Here is a 17,763-nt window from a genome sequence, read left to right as displayed (position 1 = left end):
AGTAGTAGTGGTTGTAGTAGTAGGAAGAGGGGTGCTAGAGGTAATAGTAGTAGTGGTAGTAGTGGTTGTAGTAGTAGGAAGAGGGGTGCTAGAGGTAATAGTAGTAGTGGTAGTAGTGGTTGTAGTAGTAGGAAGAGGGGTGCTAGGGGTAATATTAGTAGTGGTAGCAGTGGTTGTAGTAGGAAGAGGGGTGCTAGGGGTAATAGTAGTAGTGGTTGTAGTAGTAGGAAGAGGGGTACTAGGAGTAATATTAGTAGTGGTAGTAGTGGTTGTAGTAGTAGGAAGAGAGGTGCTAGATTAATAGTAGTAGTAGAGGAGTAGTGGTTGTAGTAGTAGGAAGAGGGATGCTAGGGGTAATAGTAGTAGTGGTAGTAGGTGTTGTAGTAGTAGGAAGAGAGATGCTAGGGGTAATAGTAGTTGTGGTAGTAGGTGTTGTAGTAGTAGGAAGAGGGGTGCTAGAGGTAATAGTAGTTTTGGTAGTAGTGGTTGTAGCAGTAGGAAGAGGGATGCTAAAGGTAATAGTAGTAGAGTAGTAGTGGTTGTAGTAGTAGGAAGAGAGATGCTAGGGGTAATAGTAGTAGTGGTAGTAGTGGTTGTAGTAGTAGGAAGAGGGGTACTAGGAGTAATATTAGTAGTGGAAGTAGTGGTTGTAGTAGTAGGAAGAGAGGTGCTAGAGGTAATAGTAGTAGTAGAGGAGTAGTGGTTGTAGTAGTAGGAAGAGGGGTGCTAGGGGTAATAGTAGTAGTGGTAGTAGTGGTTGTAGTAGTAGGAAGAGGGGTGCTAGAGGTAATAGTAATAGCAGGGTAGTAGTGGTATTTTAGAAGTAGTAGGAAGAGGAATGCTAGAGGTAATAGTAGTAGTAGAGTAGTAGTGGTAGTAGTAGTGGTAGTAGGAGCAGCAGCAGTGGTAGTAGTAGTAGTAGTAGTAGTAGTAGTAGCATTGAGCAGTAGCGATACTATAGACATGCACATCAGTGGGTGAGCAGTGGGTTGCTCAACAAAGAGATTTGGGGGCAAAGCGGGTTCGCAAAATGACAGATCCCATTTGAACACGTTTTCATGTGGCATGACAAAAAAACAAAAAAAAGTACGAAGTAAATGAAACACATGGCAGCAAAAATAATAATAATAATGGACATGGCGGCAATGCCTGCGCACTTAACACATTTTTTTTCGAGCGTCAAACGAGCATTCTCTCTCTCTCTCTCTCTCTCTCTGTCTCTCTCTCTCTCTCTCTCTCTCTCTCTCTCTCTCTCTCTCTCTGTTCGTTCACTTGCTTCTCCACAATCCCCCTTAATCCCTTCCCCCTGCCACCCTTTCGGGAGACCGGCTACAACATAAGGACTGAGTGGGTGGGAAGGGGTGGCTCCTTGAGGGTTGCACCGTCAGTGGTCAGTAGCTGTTCGCTTGTGGTCAGTCAAGCCGGCAGGTAAAACAAGCGAGGGATCTGCCCCGCCCTGACCGTCGTCCGGTTCCCCTTGACGCTGTCCGGGGCCTGGCTGAAGGTGAAGGTCACGCTACAGGCACGCGCACGCGCCGCGTGCTCGTGGTCGTGGTCGAGGCTGACGCTGAGGCTGATGGTGGCCTCGCCCGAGACCCCGCGGTGGGAGGGCGGCCCTTGGACGTAGATCTCCAGCGTGTGGACCTTGCCGTTCTTCACCCTCACGGGCTCCTGGAACATCACAGGCAGGATGACCCCGGCCCCCTTCACCACCATCGTCTCCAGCACCAGGTCCTCCTTCTTGCGGGAGAGGGCCGCGTCCACTTTGAAGGTTGCCTCCTTCTCCTCGTTCCCCTGCTCCTCCTCAGTGCCCTTGCCCGCGGAGTGCCCGTAGATGCCGAACCCGTAGAGGAGGATGTCGCGGCTGACGGTGAAGCTGACGGCGTCCGCTGCCGTGCGGGTGTTGTTGAGGGTGCCGCGAAACTCTGCGAAGCGAGTGACCTGCTGCAGGTCGGACCCGGCCGCGAAGGCAGCCGGCCTTGGGGAGGATGTTAACGATCCTTTCGACTTAGCAGCGGAGTTATTGGAGGAGAAGGAGGAGGATGAAGAGGAGAACGCCTTCTGTGGTCTACTCCTGCTACCACCGCCGGGTTTGGCCGTCTTGTCCGCGGAGAAGTAGCAGCGGGACTGCGCGGGGTCTTTCCTGACGTAGTGGCAGTCGCCCAGGGACCTCTGCTTGTTGTCCGCCGTGGGCTCCTGGCTGCTGCTCTGGCACCGAAGGCGGGCCCATCGGTCGGCCACCTGTTGGCGCTGGGCGGCTGTCAGCGCCAGCTCCTCCAGCGTCAGCACCTGGAAGATAGAGTGAATGAAGGAGTGAATGAATGAATGAATTTTATAAAAAAAAATATTATTCATATTGGTCACAGCCTGAAGGGGGTTTCATTGAGAAAGGATGAATGAGAAAATGACATGACATGACACAGTGAATCGACAAGTCAAATCAACCGAAAATAGTTCAACAACAAATACTCATCAACATTTACGAGGTATCAGCACGTAATCCCTTCGATGCTTCGTGTGTATATATATATAGTGTGGAGTGGTGGCCTAGAGGTAACGCGTCCGCCTAGGAAGCGAGAGAATCTGAGCGCGCTGGTTCGAATCACGGCACAGCCCCCGACATTTTCTCCCCCTCCACTAGACCTTGAGTGGTGGTCTGGACGCTAGTCATTCGGATGAGACGATAAACCGAGGTCCCGTGTGCAGCATGCACTTAGCGCACGTAAAAGAACCCACGGCAACAAAAGGGTTGTTCCTGGCAAAATTCTGCAGAAAAATCCACTTAACAAACAAATAAAACTGCACACAGGAAAAAATACAAAAAAAATGGGTGGCGCTGTAGTATGGCGACGCGCTCTCCCTGGGGAGAGCAGCCCGAATTTCACACAGAGAAATCTGTTGTGATAAAAAGAAATACAAATATATATATATATATATATATATATATAAAATATGGCTTAGTTATACAGAGTACCTTCGTGTCATGATGTCTTCATGTGCAAATTGAACCTAAAATTAGACGGATCTCTGTGCTATTTTGGTCGAATCAGTTTTAGCGTAAGGTCGCTCAAAGCAGAGCAACGTAACAGAAAAAAAAGACGTAATTATCATCTTTACCCAGATTGCATAAACAGCATGTAAATACATAGGATCTGTTAGATAGACATCGTGTAAGTCAGGATAGTTTTTGTTGTTGTTGCTGTTGTTGTTTTTGTTCGTTTTCATGTCATTCTGTTTTTAAAACATAGTTGTGATGAATCCAATGATTATATGAGGTCAAGAAGACGCGATATCGTGCGCCACGCCGCCCCCTCATCCTGTCTCAAGTGATTGCAGTTGCTCCCTGCTTCATGGGGTGCCCAGGAAGAGGTACTGGCCCGACCCACCTCCAGTCACCTGGAAGCTCCACGGCTGTTTAAAGACCTGCAGTGTACAGCTGCTTTCATCGCGGAGACTGGGGTGTTCATCTCACAAACGAGAAGAAGAAGAAATAATGAATGTAACTGAACAACACACATCGAAGTATGTCCAGCAACTCAGTCTGTATCACAGACTGACATAAGCTTACAGTTTGACCAACAGCAAAGTGAGAGCTGTATGATCAATGGTTTCTCCATTGCAATGGGATGACGTTTACACCTCTGTCTTTTGTGACGGACTAAGACGTTCAAACTAGGATGTAAAGATTGCACTGGCTCTTAGTGCTTCAGCCTTAGAGGGGGATAGTTGGCCTCTGGGAACCATCGCCAACGCCGACTTTCCTAAAACCCTCTTGGCCGAGAGAGTGGGAGTGGGATGTAACTTGTGCAAGACACTCTCCACTATAACCAAAGTCAAGCCCAGATAGTTTGGGACATCAGCTGCCCCCCACCCCCCGCACTCCCCCCATCCCCTAACCCATACTGTTCTGATGGTCATAGTCGGGTACGACTATCATACATTCATATTGCTGGTGTTACTACCACTGCTGCTGCTGCTACTACTAACTAGAGCGTGGGGATGCAACTTGGGCAAGACTCTCTCCACTATAACCAAATTCTATCCCAGAAGCAGCAGCAGCTGTTTCAATGTACCTTTTATTTACCTGTGTGCTAGCTGAATCGGTAGTGTCAGCAGCACTGACTTGAAGTTGTGTACCTTGTGAATGGAGAGAGTTACCACTCTTTACCATTTGTTAATCTATCCCAGATAGTTTGGGGACATCATCTGCTGCCTCTTCTGCTGTTCTGAATGGCCACAGTCGGACACGACTGACAATCATACATACATGTTGCTACTGCTCAGTGCTACTACTAAGCCTACCACTGTGGCTGCTGCTGCTGCTGTTGATACCATTACTACCAGAGAGTGGGCATGTGACTTGGGCAAGACGCTCTCCACCATGATCACATTCTGGCCCAGATAGTTTGTGGACAGCTTCTGCTGCCTCTTCTGCTGTTGTCGGACACGACTGACTATCATACCGAAGTAACCAAACTGAACTCACCTTTTTATTTTTCCCCCCGGCATTCAATTTCTATTTCATAATCCATCTGCTGTACTGTTAAAAAAATTAATCGATTTAATTATTTATTCATTTATTGAATGATGTGTCCATTTATTTCTTTGGGCTTTAAAAAAATCACCCCCCGCCCCCTCAAGTCCAGACTAAGCGCATTGGGTTACTCTGCTGGTCAGGAGCCATCTGCTTAGGCTTAGCAGATGTGGTGAAGCGTATAATTATATGGATATGTCCGAAGGCAGTAACGCCTCCTTGAGTAACTGAGCTGAACTGACCTGGTTGAGACACTCCCTGCACAAGTCCGCCACTACCACCTCCACCTCCTCCTCCACCGCCGCTCCCTCCTGTCCTCCTCGGTTGTTCCCCGGGTCATCGTTGTCGTCGCCGTTGTCGTTGTCATCGGAGCCGGGGCGGCGAAGTCCCAGGACCTCGTGCCCGTGCTCCCTGAAGAACCGCAAGGCGGCCTCTCCCAGCGGCCGGTCCCCGCAGCGATGGGCCGCCTCCAGGATGGCGCAGGCCGTGCCGACGGCCAGGCACCCGTGCAGGAAGCGGAGGCAGGCGTCGCGGAGAGCCACCACGTCGTAGGTCTCGGCCAGAGCCAGGAGGTCCCTGACCGTGCCCGCTTCCAGCTGCAGGTCTTCGTAGTAGAGGTACCTGAACAGAACAGAATAGAATGCATGTTTATGTCATGAAACCTTAAGTTTTTTTTTTTAAGTTTTTTTTTTTACTCTAATATCATCATCTTTGATGAACAGATTATAAATAAATTAGCGAACCGTCAGGTTGATAAGACACATGCACGCAGGTAAGTAAATGAATAGATAGATAGAAAAATTATTGAATGAATAATTAACGTCATAAACTGGAACAGCAATCATAAACAATTTTTCCTGATCTTGTTTCTGTATATTCATCATCTGTTTGCATCAACTGACTGCGGGGAATATTTCCTGTTTTATTCGAGCTATGGAAACCTTTCATAAATTGTTCCCATAAGGCTTTATATCAAATGCAATGATCAAGAAGATGGTGAGCAGTGAGTCTGTTGTTGTCGTCGTCGTCATCATCACCATTATTGTCACTATCAGTATCATCATCATTTTTATCCCCTCCCCCCTACTCCCCTTCCCCCCCCCCTCTCGTTCTTCTTGTCATTGTTATAACCGTCCGACCGCTCAAGGCCATATGCCACCCTACCCCCTCCTCAAAAAGTTTTAATTAATTAGTTAATCAATCATCGGCTAAATCAGTTGACAAAAAAACACAACAACAACCAACCAACTAAGTGATTAACTAACTGAGTAACTGACTGATTGAATACCTGGAGTTAGCTAGCTAACTAACTAGCCAACCAACCAACCATACTACCAGCCAGCCAACCAATCATCTATCTATCTATCTGTTTTAATAACAATGCTTCAGTGGCGACAGTAACGCTATGCTGCAATCACCACTTTCCCTTACCAGGCAGAGCCGCATACCCACCCAGCTAATGAACAAGCCAACCAACCAACCAACCAAACAAGCAGCCAGCCAGCCAATCATCTAACTACCTACCTTCCTACCGACATACCTAACTAATCTATCTATCTATCTAAAGAAAGAAAGAAAGAAAGGACGCTTCGGTGGTGTATTACGCTTGTACGTCCCAAACCCACATTTGAAATTCATGTGTGGTCAGTTCCAGACTTCTAGCTTAACAGATGACATCCGTCACAAACTTACAATCTACATGTATCAGGGACAGGACATTGTTCAAGATTTATTTTTCGTTGTTGTTGTCCTGTTCATATATAACTTGTGTTGTATTGTGACATGTTCCGATTAAATTAAAACACTGTCTAAAAACCAGCCTGGCTAAAAACCCCACCTGAGAAACTGCCAGAAGACTGCCGGCGAGGTGTTGGGCAAGAGGATGTCAGCGGCCGCGATGCGCGAGGGGCCGCCACCAGCAGCAGCACCACCACCACCACGGGCCTTCCCCCCGTCGCTCTCCTCCTCCTTCTCCTCCTCCTTCTTCAGCATGCGGTAGAAGACTGTGGAGCGTGAGCGGAGCACGTAAGCGTGTGCCCCAACCCGCTGCTGCTCCTCCACCACCTCCACCACCATCTCCTCCCTCTGCCGCCCATCGCCCGATGCCGCCTCCTCCTCCGCCGCCGCCGCCCCTTCTTCTTTCCCTTTCTGTTCCCCTCTTCTCTCTTCTGCTGCTGCTGCGGCAGTTGTTGGGGGTTGTGGTCCTGGGGCTTGGGGGCCAGGGGGTACGGGTGGGGTACCCCCCAACCGGGGTGGAGCCACGCCCACCCGGAACCACACGTCGCAGTCCACCTGGTTCTCCAGCATGACCCGGTTGCAGGCGAGGACGTCCTGTTATCGAATTTGAATCATCATCATCGTCGTCGTCGTCATCATCGTCATCAACATCATCAATAATAGCAGCATCATCGTCGGCATTATCACCATCAGTAGCAGCAGCAATAACGGCAGCATCGACATCAGCATTGGCATCGCCATTAGTATCATCGTCATCATCATCATCATCATCAGCAGCAGCAGCAGCAGCAGCAACATCGTCGTCATCGTCATCATCATCATCGTCAGCATCAGCATCATCATCATCATCATCAAGGGTCTCTTGCAAAAAAAAAGAAAAAAAAAAGAAGAAAGTGTACATCTTCGGTATACGTTTCATGTCAATTGAGTAGTAAACTTGAATACTTCGACCAAGCTATTGTTAATAAAGGTCAAATTACACATCTTCAAACCGTTGTCTATGACGAAGAGCATAGAAAAGATACATACTCAACTTTCTTTTTTTTTTTTTTTGTGTGTGTGTGTGAATAGATCCATGTTTCAACATCTCAGTGGAGTCTTGGGTAATACCTGGTAAGTACTTGTTTCTGATACTGGTGTATGGGGGACGAGAGAGAGATTCAAGATTCAAGATTCAAAACTTTATTACTCAAGGATAAAGATTTTAAGCATATTGCCTAGTCTTCCAATCTGCCCTTGTGACAACAAAAACAGTAACAATAGGACACAACAATAATAACAATGGTAAATACTACTACTACCATTACCACTACTACTACCACTACCACTACTGCTACTAATGATAATTATGATACGAATCAACGGACCATCATCATCATAAAAATATAATGAAGGGAACACTGTCACACACTCACACCCACCCACCCACACACATATGCACACACTCATCCCCAAACACACACACCCTTATGCATATACATATTTGCACATATACCCACATGCATGCATATGTCTACATGTACATACAGATATGTATGCATATGCATACATAAACATAACTAGGTATCAAATCACATTGTAGTACATTACAAATAATATTGCAGTACAATAGCAGATATTGAAAAAAAGAAAAGAAAAAATATCAAGAAGTAAAGGGGTTATTAAGACTGTCAAATTAATCACCACACAGAATACAGGAAAGGGGCACGACTGAAATGAAAATATACAAACAGAGCAGAGAAACGTAGTTATATCACTGTACATATACAACAGTGATGAGAAAGAGAGACAGACAGAGACAGAGACAGAGACACAGAGAGAGAGAGAGAGAGAGAGAGAGAGAGAGAGAGAGAGAGAGAGAGAATATGAGTGAGCTTCACCTTGCCCCTCTGCCAGTTGACGAGGTCTATGGCCTCCTCCTTCCCGCTCACCAGGCTGGACACTTCCGGGTACAAGGGACCCACCGGCGCTCTCTCGTCTGCCTCTTGCACTGCCTGTCCCTGCAGCCCGGGTGCCGCCAGCTCCGGGTACATGGTGCTGCTGCTGCCAGTTGATTGCAGTGCTGTGCTGTCTTGTCGGACTTGGGTTCAATTCTCTGCTCTCTGCCGAAGAGATACGGACATGGATATGTTTATCCAATAAAGGCCGTGGCCCCTCATGAAGGGGGTACAGTGAACCAGCATTCAATAACAGTATCGGTATCAGTATCAGTAACTCAAGGAGGCGTCACTGCGTTCGGTCAAAGCCATATACCGGCGTCACACCACCATCGGCCAAGCGGATGCCTGACCAGCAGCGTAACCTAACGCGCTTTTGTAAGGCCTTGAGAAAAAACAAAAACAAAAACAAACAAACAAATAACAACAGCAGCAACAACAACAAAACAAAACAAAATCATACCAATGACAAAAGTAAATGATAAACTGCAAATGACATTCTACAAATTGGGTAATGCAAAGCAAACAATCATTGACTACATAATGCAGTGCGATATTTAAAAGCCTTATTATATAAGTACATAGCAAATTGTTTGATAATAGTTTCGTTAGCTGATAACATAAGCATGGCAAGTCGAAATAAAGTAGGGTGCCGATGATATGTTTGCGGAATTTACTTACGTCTAAGGTCACTCAAAGCAGGGCAACACAGCACAGTATGAAGTTCAGTTTCTTCAGCACGTCTGCATAAGGGACAAATAAGAACAGAAACATTGGACCTTCGATAATGACAATGATGAAGAAATATGTCAGAAATCCTTAATCTGAACCTGGTTGTGATATAATCATTGCAAATGCCTATCCATTTTCATTGAAAGATAGGCATGAATAGAATGCACAGAAATGAATTGTCTGCAACAAGTCAAATCGATCACTGTCTTGAACATGTTAATGACGATTCTTGTCAATCAGTCTTGTTCGAAGCGTACTGATAAATCTATTCATGTCTGCTGCTGTCACCAAACATACACCAAATCCTAGTTGGCGTGTTTTAACCCTGACGCTTGAAACCCAGTTTACTTTGAGGACTAAAGCGAAGATGAGGGACATGGGTATGTGGAGGTGAGCGTGAGTGTGTGGGGGGTGGGGTAGGGGGTAAGGGTGTGGAGGAACACCCAGTGGGACGACTTCCAATGTCCAGACTTGCATGTGTTGAGATGGGTTGTGGTGTGATGTGTCCGTGGTATTGTTCTAGCTCTATCTATCTATCTATTCTATCTATCTATCTGCCTGTCTGTCTGTCTGTCTATCTAACTATTTATCTATAGTTATCTACCTATCAAACTTTTTTCCCCATTTTCAGTGTGCAAACTGAAATGTGCTGAAATGGGTTGTGAAAAGTGTCCGTTGTATTATCTATCTATCTATCTATCTATCTATCTATCTGTCTGTCTGTCTTTCTCACTTTCTTTCTTTCTTTCTACCTAGTCAGTCAGTCAGTTAGGTAGTTAGTTAGTTAGTCAGTTAGTTGGTCAGTTTCAGACGGAAGGCCCTCACGTGTGTGACAGGTCAAGTGGATGACAACCGTATGATGTGTGGTTGAATCAACGAGACCTGGCGTATAACAAATAATTAGATAATAACTAAAATGAAATAATCCAAAATCGTCATGTGGAGTGATGGCCTAGAGGTAACACATCCGCCTAAGAAGCGAGAGAATCTGAGCGCGCTGGTTCGAATCACAGTCACGGTTCAGCCATCGATATTTCCCCCCCCCCCCTCAACTAGACATTTGAGTGGTGGTCTGGACGCTAGTCATTCGCATGAGACGATAAACCGAGGTCCTGTGTGCAGCATGCACTCAGCGCACGTAAAAGAACCCACAGCGACAAAAGGGTTGTCCCTGGCAAAATTCTGTAGAAAAATCCACTTCGATAGGTAAAAAAACAAATAAAACTGCACGCAGGAAAAAAAAAAAAAAAAAAGGTGGCGCTGTAGTGTAGCGACGCCCTTTCCCTGGGGAGAGCAGCCTGAATTTCACACAGAGAAATCTGTTGTGGTGGAAAAAAACAAAACAAAAAAACAAACAATATCTAATTCATTTTTTGAAACAAAAGGGACACCAGCCCGTGCCTCAACACCGGCCCGGCAGCTACACTCACCTCCGACTTAACCTGAAAAATAAATCGTCATTTTTTTTTTTTTTTTTTTTTTTTTTGTTGATTGTTCTCTTAACTGAAATATTCAAGGAGGCCCAGGATAAGTTAAACGGTAAAGAACACGAAAAAGCGTACAGTAAGTGATGCGTCAGTCTTTCGAACAGACAGGGGCACACGGATAACGTGGCCTAGCGCTTCCCCGTCGTTTCAGATATATATATATATATATATAATATATGTGTGTGTGTGTGTGTGTGTGTGTGTATTTATATATATATATATATATAGAGAGAGAGAGATAGATAGATAGATAGATAGATAGATAGATAATATATATATATATATATATATATATATATATATATTTATATATATATAACAGCAAAGTGAGAGCTGTATAATCAAAGGTTTCTCCAGTCAATGGGAAATCATTTACAGCTTAGTCTTTTGTGAAGGACTATGACTCTCAAACTAGGAGGCAAAATTGCACTGGCTCTTAGTGCTGCAGTCTTGTGGGCTAGTTGGCCTTTGGGAACCATCCCAACGCCGACTGTCCTAAAACCCTCTTGGCCGAGAGAGTGGGGATGTAACTTGGGCAAGACACTCTCCACTATAATCAAATTCTAGCCCAAATAGTCAGAACAGCAGTTGCCTCCTCTGCTGTTTGATGGTCATAGTCGGACGCGACTGACTATCATATAAATATATATATATATATATATATATATATATATATATATATATATATATATGCATGTGTTTGTGCGTGTGTGTGTGTGCGTGCGTGCGTGCGTGCGTGCGTGCGTGCGTGTGTGTGTGTGTGTGTGTGTTTGTATACAGTCTACACACACACACACACACGCACGCACGCACGCACGCACGAACACACACACACACACACACGCACGCACGCACGAACACACACACACGCACGCACGCACGCACGCACGCACGCACGCACGCACACACACATACATACAAAAAGAAGTTTAGGTCCACTTATCTGCACAGACGTTAACTCACTGAGTACGGCCAGTCCTCTCTTCTCCTCTATACAGACCCCTCGGATGTCCAGAGGGTGTCTGAATGACCCAACCTTTAGCTTCTGTCGCCAGAATTGTGGGATTCTTTGTCAACATTCACCTCTTCAGTATAAGAGCCTTCTGCTTGCAATATTTTGATGATGGTAATTGGGGTGAAACGCTGTTAACGTCGTCTCTTTCGCTGTTCGTATGGAGAGAGTTAAACTAAGACGGGTAAACCAAATCATATCATTCAACAGTTGATTCAATAATCAAAGAACGATATATGGGGAGAGGAAAAAAAAAAAGAAAGAAAGAAAGAAAAAAAAAAGTCAACCTGCTAATCGGAACTGACGAGCATAAGTGCTTCGCAGAAGAAGACAGTCAACCCCCCCCCCACCCCCCCCCCCCCCCCCCAAAAAAAAAAAAAAATAAAAATCAGATAGATACAGACTGTTTCAGTAGTCAGTCCCAGTCGTTCCTTACCTGTTTCAGTGTGGACGCGGGTTTATAAACACACACACATCACATACAGTCTTCTTTCTATGACTGTAGTCTGAGACCTGAGGATACACAGGCAGGTAACTTTTTTACCTGACTGCACATTCACATTAATTAAGCGCGTTGGGGTTACGCTGCTGGTCAGGCATCTGCTTGGCAGATGTGGTGTAGCGTATATGGAATTGAGCGAACGCAGTGACGCCTCCTTGAGCTCTACTGATACTGATACTGATACATTCACAGTTTGACTGAATGCATGCCGCGCGCCTATTGCACTTGGACAATGTCTTTATAGCCGTTTTCTCCGTGCAATCAATATAGTTGAGTCGAGTCTTTCTTTCTCTGCAGCAGTTTGAGCAATGGCTTTACCATTCGTGAAAGTTGTTCAAGTTATATTATCATGATGAACGCGTTATCAAAATGACCTGTGAACCCTCTGAACCCGACCGAAAACCCACACACAAAAAAACAAAACAAACCCACACCCTTTGCGTGATGAATAATGACTTATCTGTGACGTTAGAATCCAAGCAAGTTTGGTTTTCCCGATAGAGAGAGAGAGAGAGAGAGAGAGAGAGAGAGAGAGAGAGAGAAGGGTCATCGCATGGATCAAGTTTGGTTTTCCCGAGAGAAAAAACAAAACAAAAACAAAATAAGGTTATCGCATGGCTCATGTGACATATACATCTCTTTTTTTTTGTTTTTGTTTTATGCATGTATGCTTTATTACACCTTTGCGTTTTACGGCAGTGACAGATTGATCGTTCGTGTGTGGTTTGTGTATTGGGATGCGGGGGAGGGAGAAAGAAAAAGAGAGAGACAGAGACAAAGAGACACACACAGTCACAGGAACACACAGAGGCAGAAGAAGAGAGACAGACAGAGAGACAGAGAGATAGACAGGCAAGGAGAGAAACAGACAGACAGACAGACGGACAAACAGAAAGACAGCCATACAGACATCGGAGACAGCGACAGTGACAGACAGACAGACAAACAGACTGAGAAAGAAACAGACCGATAATGGTTTCCAAGAACGATGATAACATCATCATTCAATCCTGATTCAGTCAGTTTCCGAGAAAAGCAAAAAAGGCAATAATATCGGACCATGACATCACACTACTGCAAGAAGGAAGGTGGTTGTTGATTGCGCGAGACGTGCTCTCTCTCTCACCCGTCACATGGTTTATGAATGTTGATAAAACAGTGCATTAGATCACTACTAACTTGCTTGGGACTGAATTTCTCCCTCCACATTCCCCGGCCACCCGCAGTGTTTTGTATGATTTTCATGTTTCCGTAATTGTAGTCTTTGATTCACCCGTTTGTGTATCTATTATTATCTAGGTGGTTTGTTCTATGTCATTTATTTAATCACACTTATTTCATTTATCATTTTGTGTGTATGTATGTGCATGCGTGTGTGAGGGCATGGTGTCAAGAAGCTTCCAGCTTATCCATTCTACCCTCAATAAAACATTTGTCATTGTCATTGTCATTGTCTCTCGCTCTCGCTCTTTCTTTCTCTCTCTCTCGCTCGCTCTCTTTCTCTCGCTCTCTGTGTCTTTCTCTCTCTCTCTTTCTCTCGCTCTCTGTGTCTTTCTCTCTCGCTGTCTCTGTGTGTGTCTCTCTCCCTCTGTCTATTTCTCTCTCGAGCTCTCTCTCTTTCTTGCTGTCTCTCTCTCTCTTTCTCTCTCTCTCTCCCTCTTTCCTGCTCTCTGTCCCTCTTTTTTTCCTCTCTCTCTCTCTCTTTCTTGCTCTCTCCCTCGCTCTTTCTCTCTCTCTTGCTCTCTTTCGCTCTTTTTCTCTCTCTTTCTCTTTCTTGCTCTCTTTCTCGCTCTATCTCTCTCTCGCTCTAGCTTTTTCTCTCTCTCGCTCTCTCTCTCTCTTTCCTGCTCTCTCTCTCGCTCTTTTTTGGTCTCTCTCTCTCTCGCTCTTTCTCTCTCTGTCTTTGTCTCTCTCTCGCTCTCTGTCTTTCTCTCTTGCTCTCTCTCTCTCTCTTTCTCTGTCTCTGTCTGTCTCTCTGTCTGTCTCTTTCTCTCACTCCCCAGACCTGCCGGAATGGCTTCAGATACAGTTGAAAAATTAATGTCACACAACACAAGTTAGCCCACCACACCAAAAAAAAAAAAATGTCGAGAGATTAGTGGGGGAACCCCTAAGTCCCCCCCCCCCGCCCCTATATCCCACCACCACCGCCACCCCAACCCCCTAAAAAAAAACAACAACAAACAAAACAAACAAAAAAACACAGCCTGGTTTAAGTTATACTGACTGATCCAGTCAACATTTTAATGTTGGTGTAAGAGCTTAAGGGATTTTGTTTGCTGGAGTAAAAAAAAAATAAAATAAAATAAAATAAAAGAAAGAAAAAGAGCGTTGAGTGGGAAGTGTGGGATTAGTATGAGGGAGGGAGGGAGGGAAAGAGGGTGGTGGGGGAGCGTTACAAAAAGAGTAGGGGGTGCGGTGAAGGAGGGGTGTTGGGAGGGGTTGGGGTGGGGGGTGGGGGGGGGGGGGGGCAGCCAGAGCGGCGTTGTGGCATACGGGTGGCGGCGACTGACCTGGTACTGTTTATTAATAATAATGCTTGTCTGTACAGTCCAGTTGGTACAGAAATGGGTGGTGCCCTGTCTTTCGTTTGGCTGGGATTACTTGGTTTGAACTAACAGTTCTTTTGTTTTTTTTTGTTTTGTTTTTTTGTTTTTTTTGCTTTTTCTTCTTTTTTTTAAGACCGTGGAGTGTGTGTGTGTGTGTGTGTGTGTGTGTGTGTGTGTGTGTGTGTGTGTGTGTGTGTGTGATATCGACACATATCTCTGTGTGTGTGCGTGTGTGATATCGACACATATCTCTGTGTGTGTGCGTGTGTGTGTGTGTGTGTGAGAGAGAGAGAGAGAGAGAGAGAGAGAGAGAGAGAGAGAGAGAGAGAGAGAGAGAGAGAACAAAAATAGGAAAATTAACCGGCTGTGAACTACATTACTTTACTCGAGAGCATAATTATTTTTTTCACTTCACATGAAATATGCGCAACAGATGTGATACTGGAATTGGACACACACACACACACACACACACACACACACACACACACACACACACACACACACACACACACACACACACACACACACACACACACACACACACACACTGTGGCACACACACACACACACACACACACACACACACACACACACACACACACACACACACACACACAAACACACGCACACACACACACACATACACATGTACATATCTTAACTCTATCCCAGTCACACACACACATACACACACACACACACACACACACAAACAAACACACACACACGCGCGCGCGCACGCACACACATACACACACTCACCCCACCCCCACCCCCCGGCCCCGGGACCACACACACGCACCCCACGCCCCTCCCATAACATACACACAACGTGACTGAAAGGTGAGACTGAAATCACACACACACACACACACACACACACACACACACACACACACACACACACACACACACACACACACACACACACACACACACACACACACACACACAAATGTCATTACTACAAACACGCAATAGCTTGACTGTTGAAAAGATTCAATTTCTATTCACATGAAAGTATGAAAGTAAACTGAACTGAAGCTTAAAATAATCGTATGTCCGCATTGATCAGCCTCACATGATCTTGTCACAGTTTACTAATTTGAAATATTCAGCATCAACGACTACAGAGAGAGAGAGAGAGAGGGTGGGGGGGAGAGAGAAAAAAATAAATAAATAAGCCGGAGAGAGAGAGAAAGAGAGAGAGAGAGAATGAATGAATGAATGAATAAGAGAGAGAGAGAGGGAGAAAGAGAAATGAATAAGAGAGTGAGAAAGAGAGAAAGAGAGAATGGATGAATAAGAGAGGGAGAGAGAGAGGGAGAGAAAGAGAGAGAGATGGGGAGAGAGAATGAATGAATGAGAGAGAGAGAGAATGAATGAATGAATGAATAAGAGAGAGAGAGGCAGAGACAGAGAGAGACAGAGAGAGAGAGACTGACATTTCATTTTTATTGACGAGAGACACAGAGAGAGACTGACATTTTATTCTTATTGAAGAGAGAGACAGAGACAGAGACAGACAGACAGACAGACATTTCATTCTTATTGGGAAGAGAGAGGAAGGAGAGAGAGAGAGAGAGAGAGAGAGAGAGAGAGAGAGAGATTTTATTCTTATTGAAGAGAGAGAGAGAGAGAGAGAGAGAGAGAGAGAGAGAGAGATTTTATTCTTATTGACGAGAGAGAGAGAGAGAGAGAGAGAGAGAGAGAGAGAGAGAGATTCTTACCAGGTCAGTTTCGGAGAACGTTCTTTCCACTCTGCTATCCAGTAACTTCCTTGCCCAACACCGACACGCACTCGGCACACTACAAAACGAAACTGGCACGGAAGTAGGACAAGCGACACTTGACAGTGAGTGACAGTCCAACAAGTCTGAAACTGACACAAGAGTTGAGTGACTGACAGACTGACTGCGAGACTACGTCGGTTAGTCTTTCACTTGATGAGCCGCGACTAACCGACGAACGAAGCTGTCGGAAACTGACCAGAAACTGATGACGGAGGCAGTGGGTGACACACAAGTCTGAAACTGACAAGAGTGACTGACTGCGACCACGTGGTTTTTTTTTTTTTTTTTTTTTTTGTTTTTCCCCAGTCATTCACTTGAGTGACAAACGAAACTGGAAACTGACCACTTCAGAAACTGATGAACTGACTGACGAGGCAAGCAGCGAAATTGACAGACACTGAAAGCTGGCTTGAGCGACCGCTGCAGTGTATGTAGTCTTCTAGACGGTAGGTTTCCGGTCGCGTCGTTGGAATGTAGGTGGGTTTTTTTGTTTTTTTGTTTTTTTGTTTTTTGTTTTTTTTCTTTTTTCTTTCTTTTCCCCCGCCCCGATCTCTAACCTGCTGTGGTGGTAGTTGTTAGTCAGTACCACTGGGTGACGCTATATGTCTGTACTTGGACTACTCTTTCGGCGTACTCTGTGTGTGTGTGTGTGTGTGTGAGAGAGAGAGAGAGAGAGAGAGAGAGACCTCTTGGCTGTGCCTGTGAGCTAAATTTAGCAGGCTAACATTGTGAGGGAGTTGGGTTATACTGCTGGGGTTACCCCGGGGCAGTGAATGGGTTTTACCCACCTTGCGGAGTCGTAAAGGGACGGATTCTCTGGTATGACCTTAGCACCCCAGTAAGGGTTTTTGAGTGGGTGTGGAAGTCTCTCTCTCTCTCTCTCTCTCTCTCTCTGTCTCTCTCTCTCTCTCTCTCTGTCTCTCTCTCTCTCTCTCTCTCTCTCTCTGGTTCGACCAGGAATGTAACCAACACAGAAGAGATCTCCGTCACGATTTGAGACAGTACTACAAACTTAAGGATGACAATTTAACTATTAGAACTGCGTATAACCAGAAACGCAGGGAATACAAAGAGCTCTTACGGCTGAAAAAGAAAACCCATCGTAAAAAAGTGTTGAACGCACTGCATGAGAATGTTAATAATCCTACCGGATTTTGGAGCAAACTCAAATCATTTTCAGGCAGAAAATCTGGTGAAAATAACGTAAGTAAAGATGAGTGGTATAAATACTTCTCTCAGGTTTTTCAGTCTCAGGCCAACAATGACCTGTCAGACAATGTAGACAGCCAGTCTGAAGAACCTATCAGTAACGAGCAAAGCCAACTCAACACTGATTCACTTGACTGTGACATTACTGAAAGTGAAGTTTATGCTGCAGTTCGTTCCTTGAAAAACGGCAAGGCAGCGGGCCCTGACGGGATCATTGGAGAAATCTTTAAAAATTCTATCACTGTGATTGCTCCATTTTTGGTCCTCT

The 17,763-nt window shown here is 45.4% G+C and overlaps 1 protein-coding gene across 4 annotated transcripts; it reads right to left on the bottom strand.

The window, feature by feature from the left end:
- Nucleotides 1–695: 695 nt before the first annotated feature.
- Nucleotides 696–16,588, bottom strand: LOC143297218 (BTB/POZ domain-containing protein 6-B-like). Of its 4 annotated transcripts, none has more exons than XM_076609434.1 (6): nt 16,224–16,588; nt 8,890–8,951; nt 8,152–8,573; nt 6,372–6,865; nt 4,777–5,155; nt 696–2,289 (listed from the first exon to the last, which is right to left on the bottom strand). In XM_076609434.1, the coding sequence occupies exons 3-6, from the start codon at nt 8,302–8,304 to the stop codon at nt 1,417–1,419; spliced, it is 1,899 nt and encodes a 632-aa protein (XP_076465549.1). In that variant the 5' UTR covers nt 8,305–8,573; nt 8,890–8,951; nt 16,224–16,588; the 3' UTR covers nt 696–1,416. The 4 variants fall into 4 exon arrangements, with proteins under 4 accessions (XP_076465549.1, XP_076465548.1, XP_076465551.1 ...); XM_076609433.1 differs by having other exon boundaries at nt 8,152–8,373; XM_076609436.1 differs by lacking the exon at nt 16,224–16,588 and adding an exon at nt 11,876–12,215 and having other exon boundaries at nt 8,152–8,373.
- Nucleotides 16,589–17,763: the final 1,175 nt, after the last annotated feature.

The sequence above is a fragment of the Babylonia areolata genome, chromosome 22, assembly GCF_041734735.1.
Source record: "Babylonia areolata isolate BAREFJ2019XMU chromosome 22, ASM4173473v1, whole genome shotgun sequence".
NCBI classification, from domain to species: domain Eukaryota; kingdom Metazoa; phylum Mollusca; class Gastropoda; order Neogastropoda; family Buccinidae; genus Babylonia; species Babylonia areolata.
This window is presented reverse-complemented; position numbering and strand designations above follow the sequence as displayed.

What these genes read in the sequence shown, in the direction of transcription:
- LOC143297218 (XM_076609434.1), bottom strand. Translation starts at nt 8,304, where the DNA reads ATGTACCCGGAGCTGGCGGCACCCGGGCTGCAGGGACAGGCAGTGCAA. An exon ending in TCAACTGGCAGAGGGGCAAG is followed by an intron (nt 6,866 to 8,151) that starts GTGAAGCTCACT and finishes ATTCGATAACAG; the next exon opens with GACGTCCTCGCCTGCAACCG. An exon ending in GCAGGGAGTGTCTCAACCAG is followed by an intron (nt 2,290 to 4,776) that starts GTCAGTTCAGCT and finishes TCTATCTTCCAG; the next exon opens with GTGCTGACGCTGGAGGAGCT.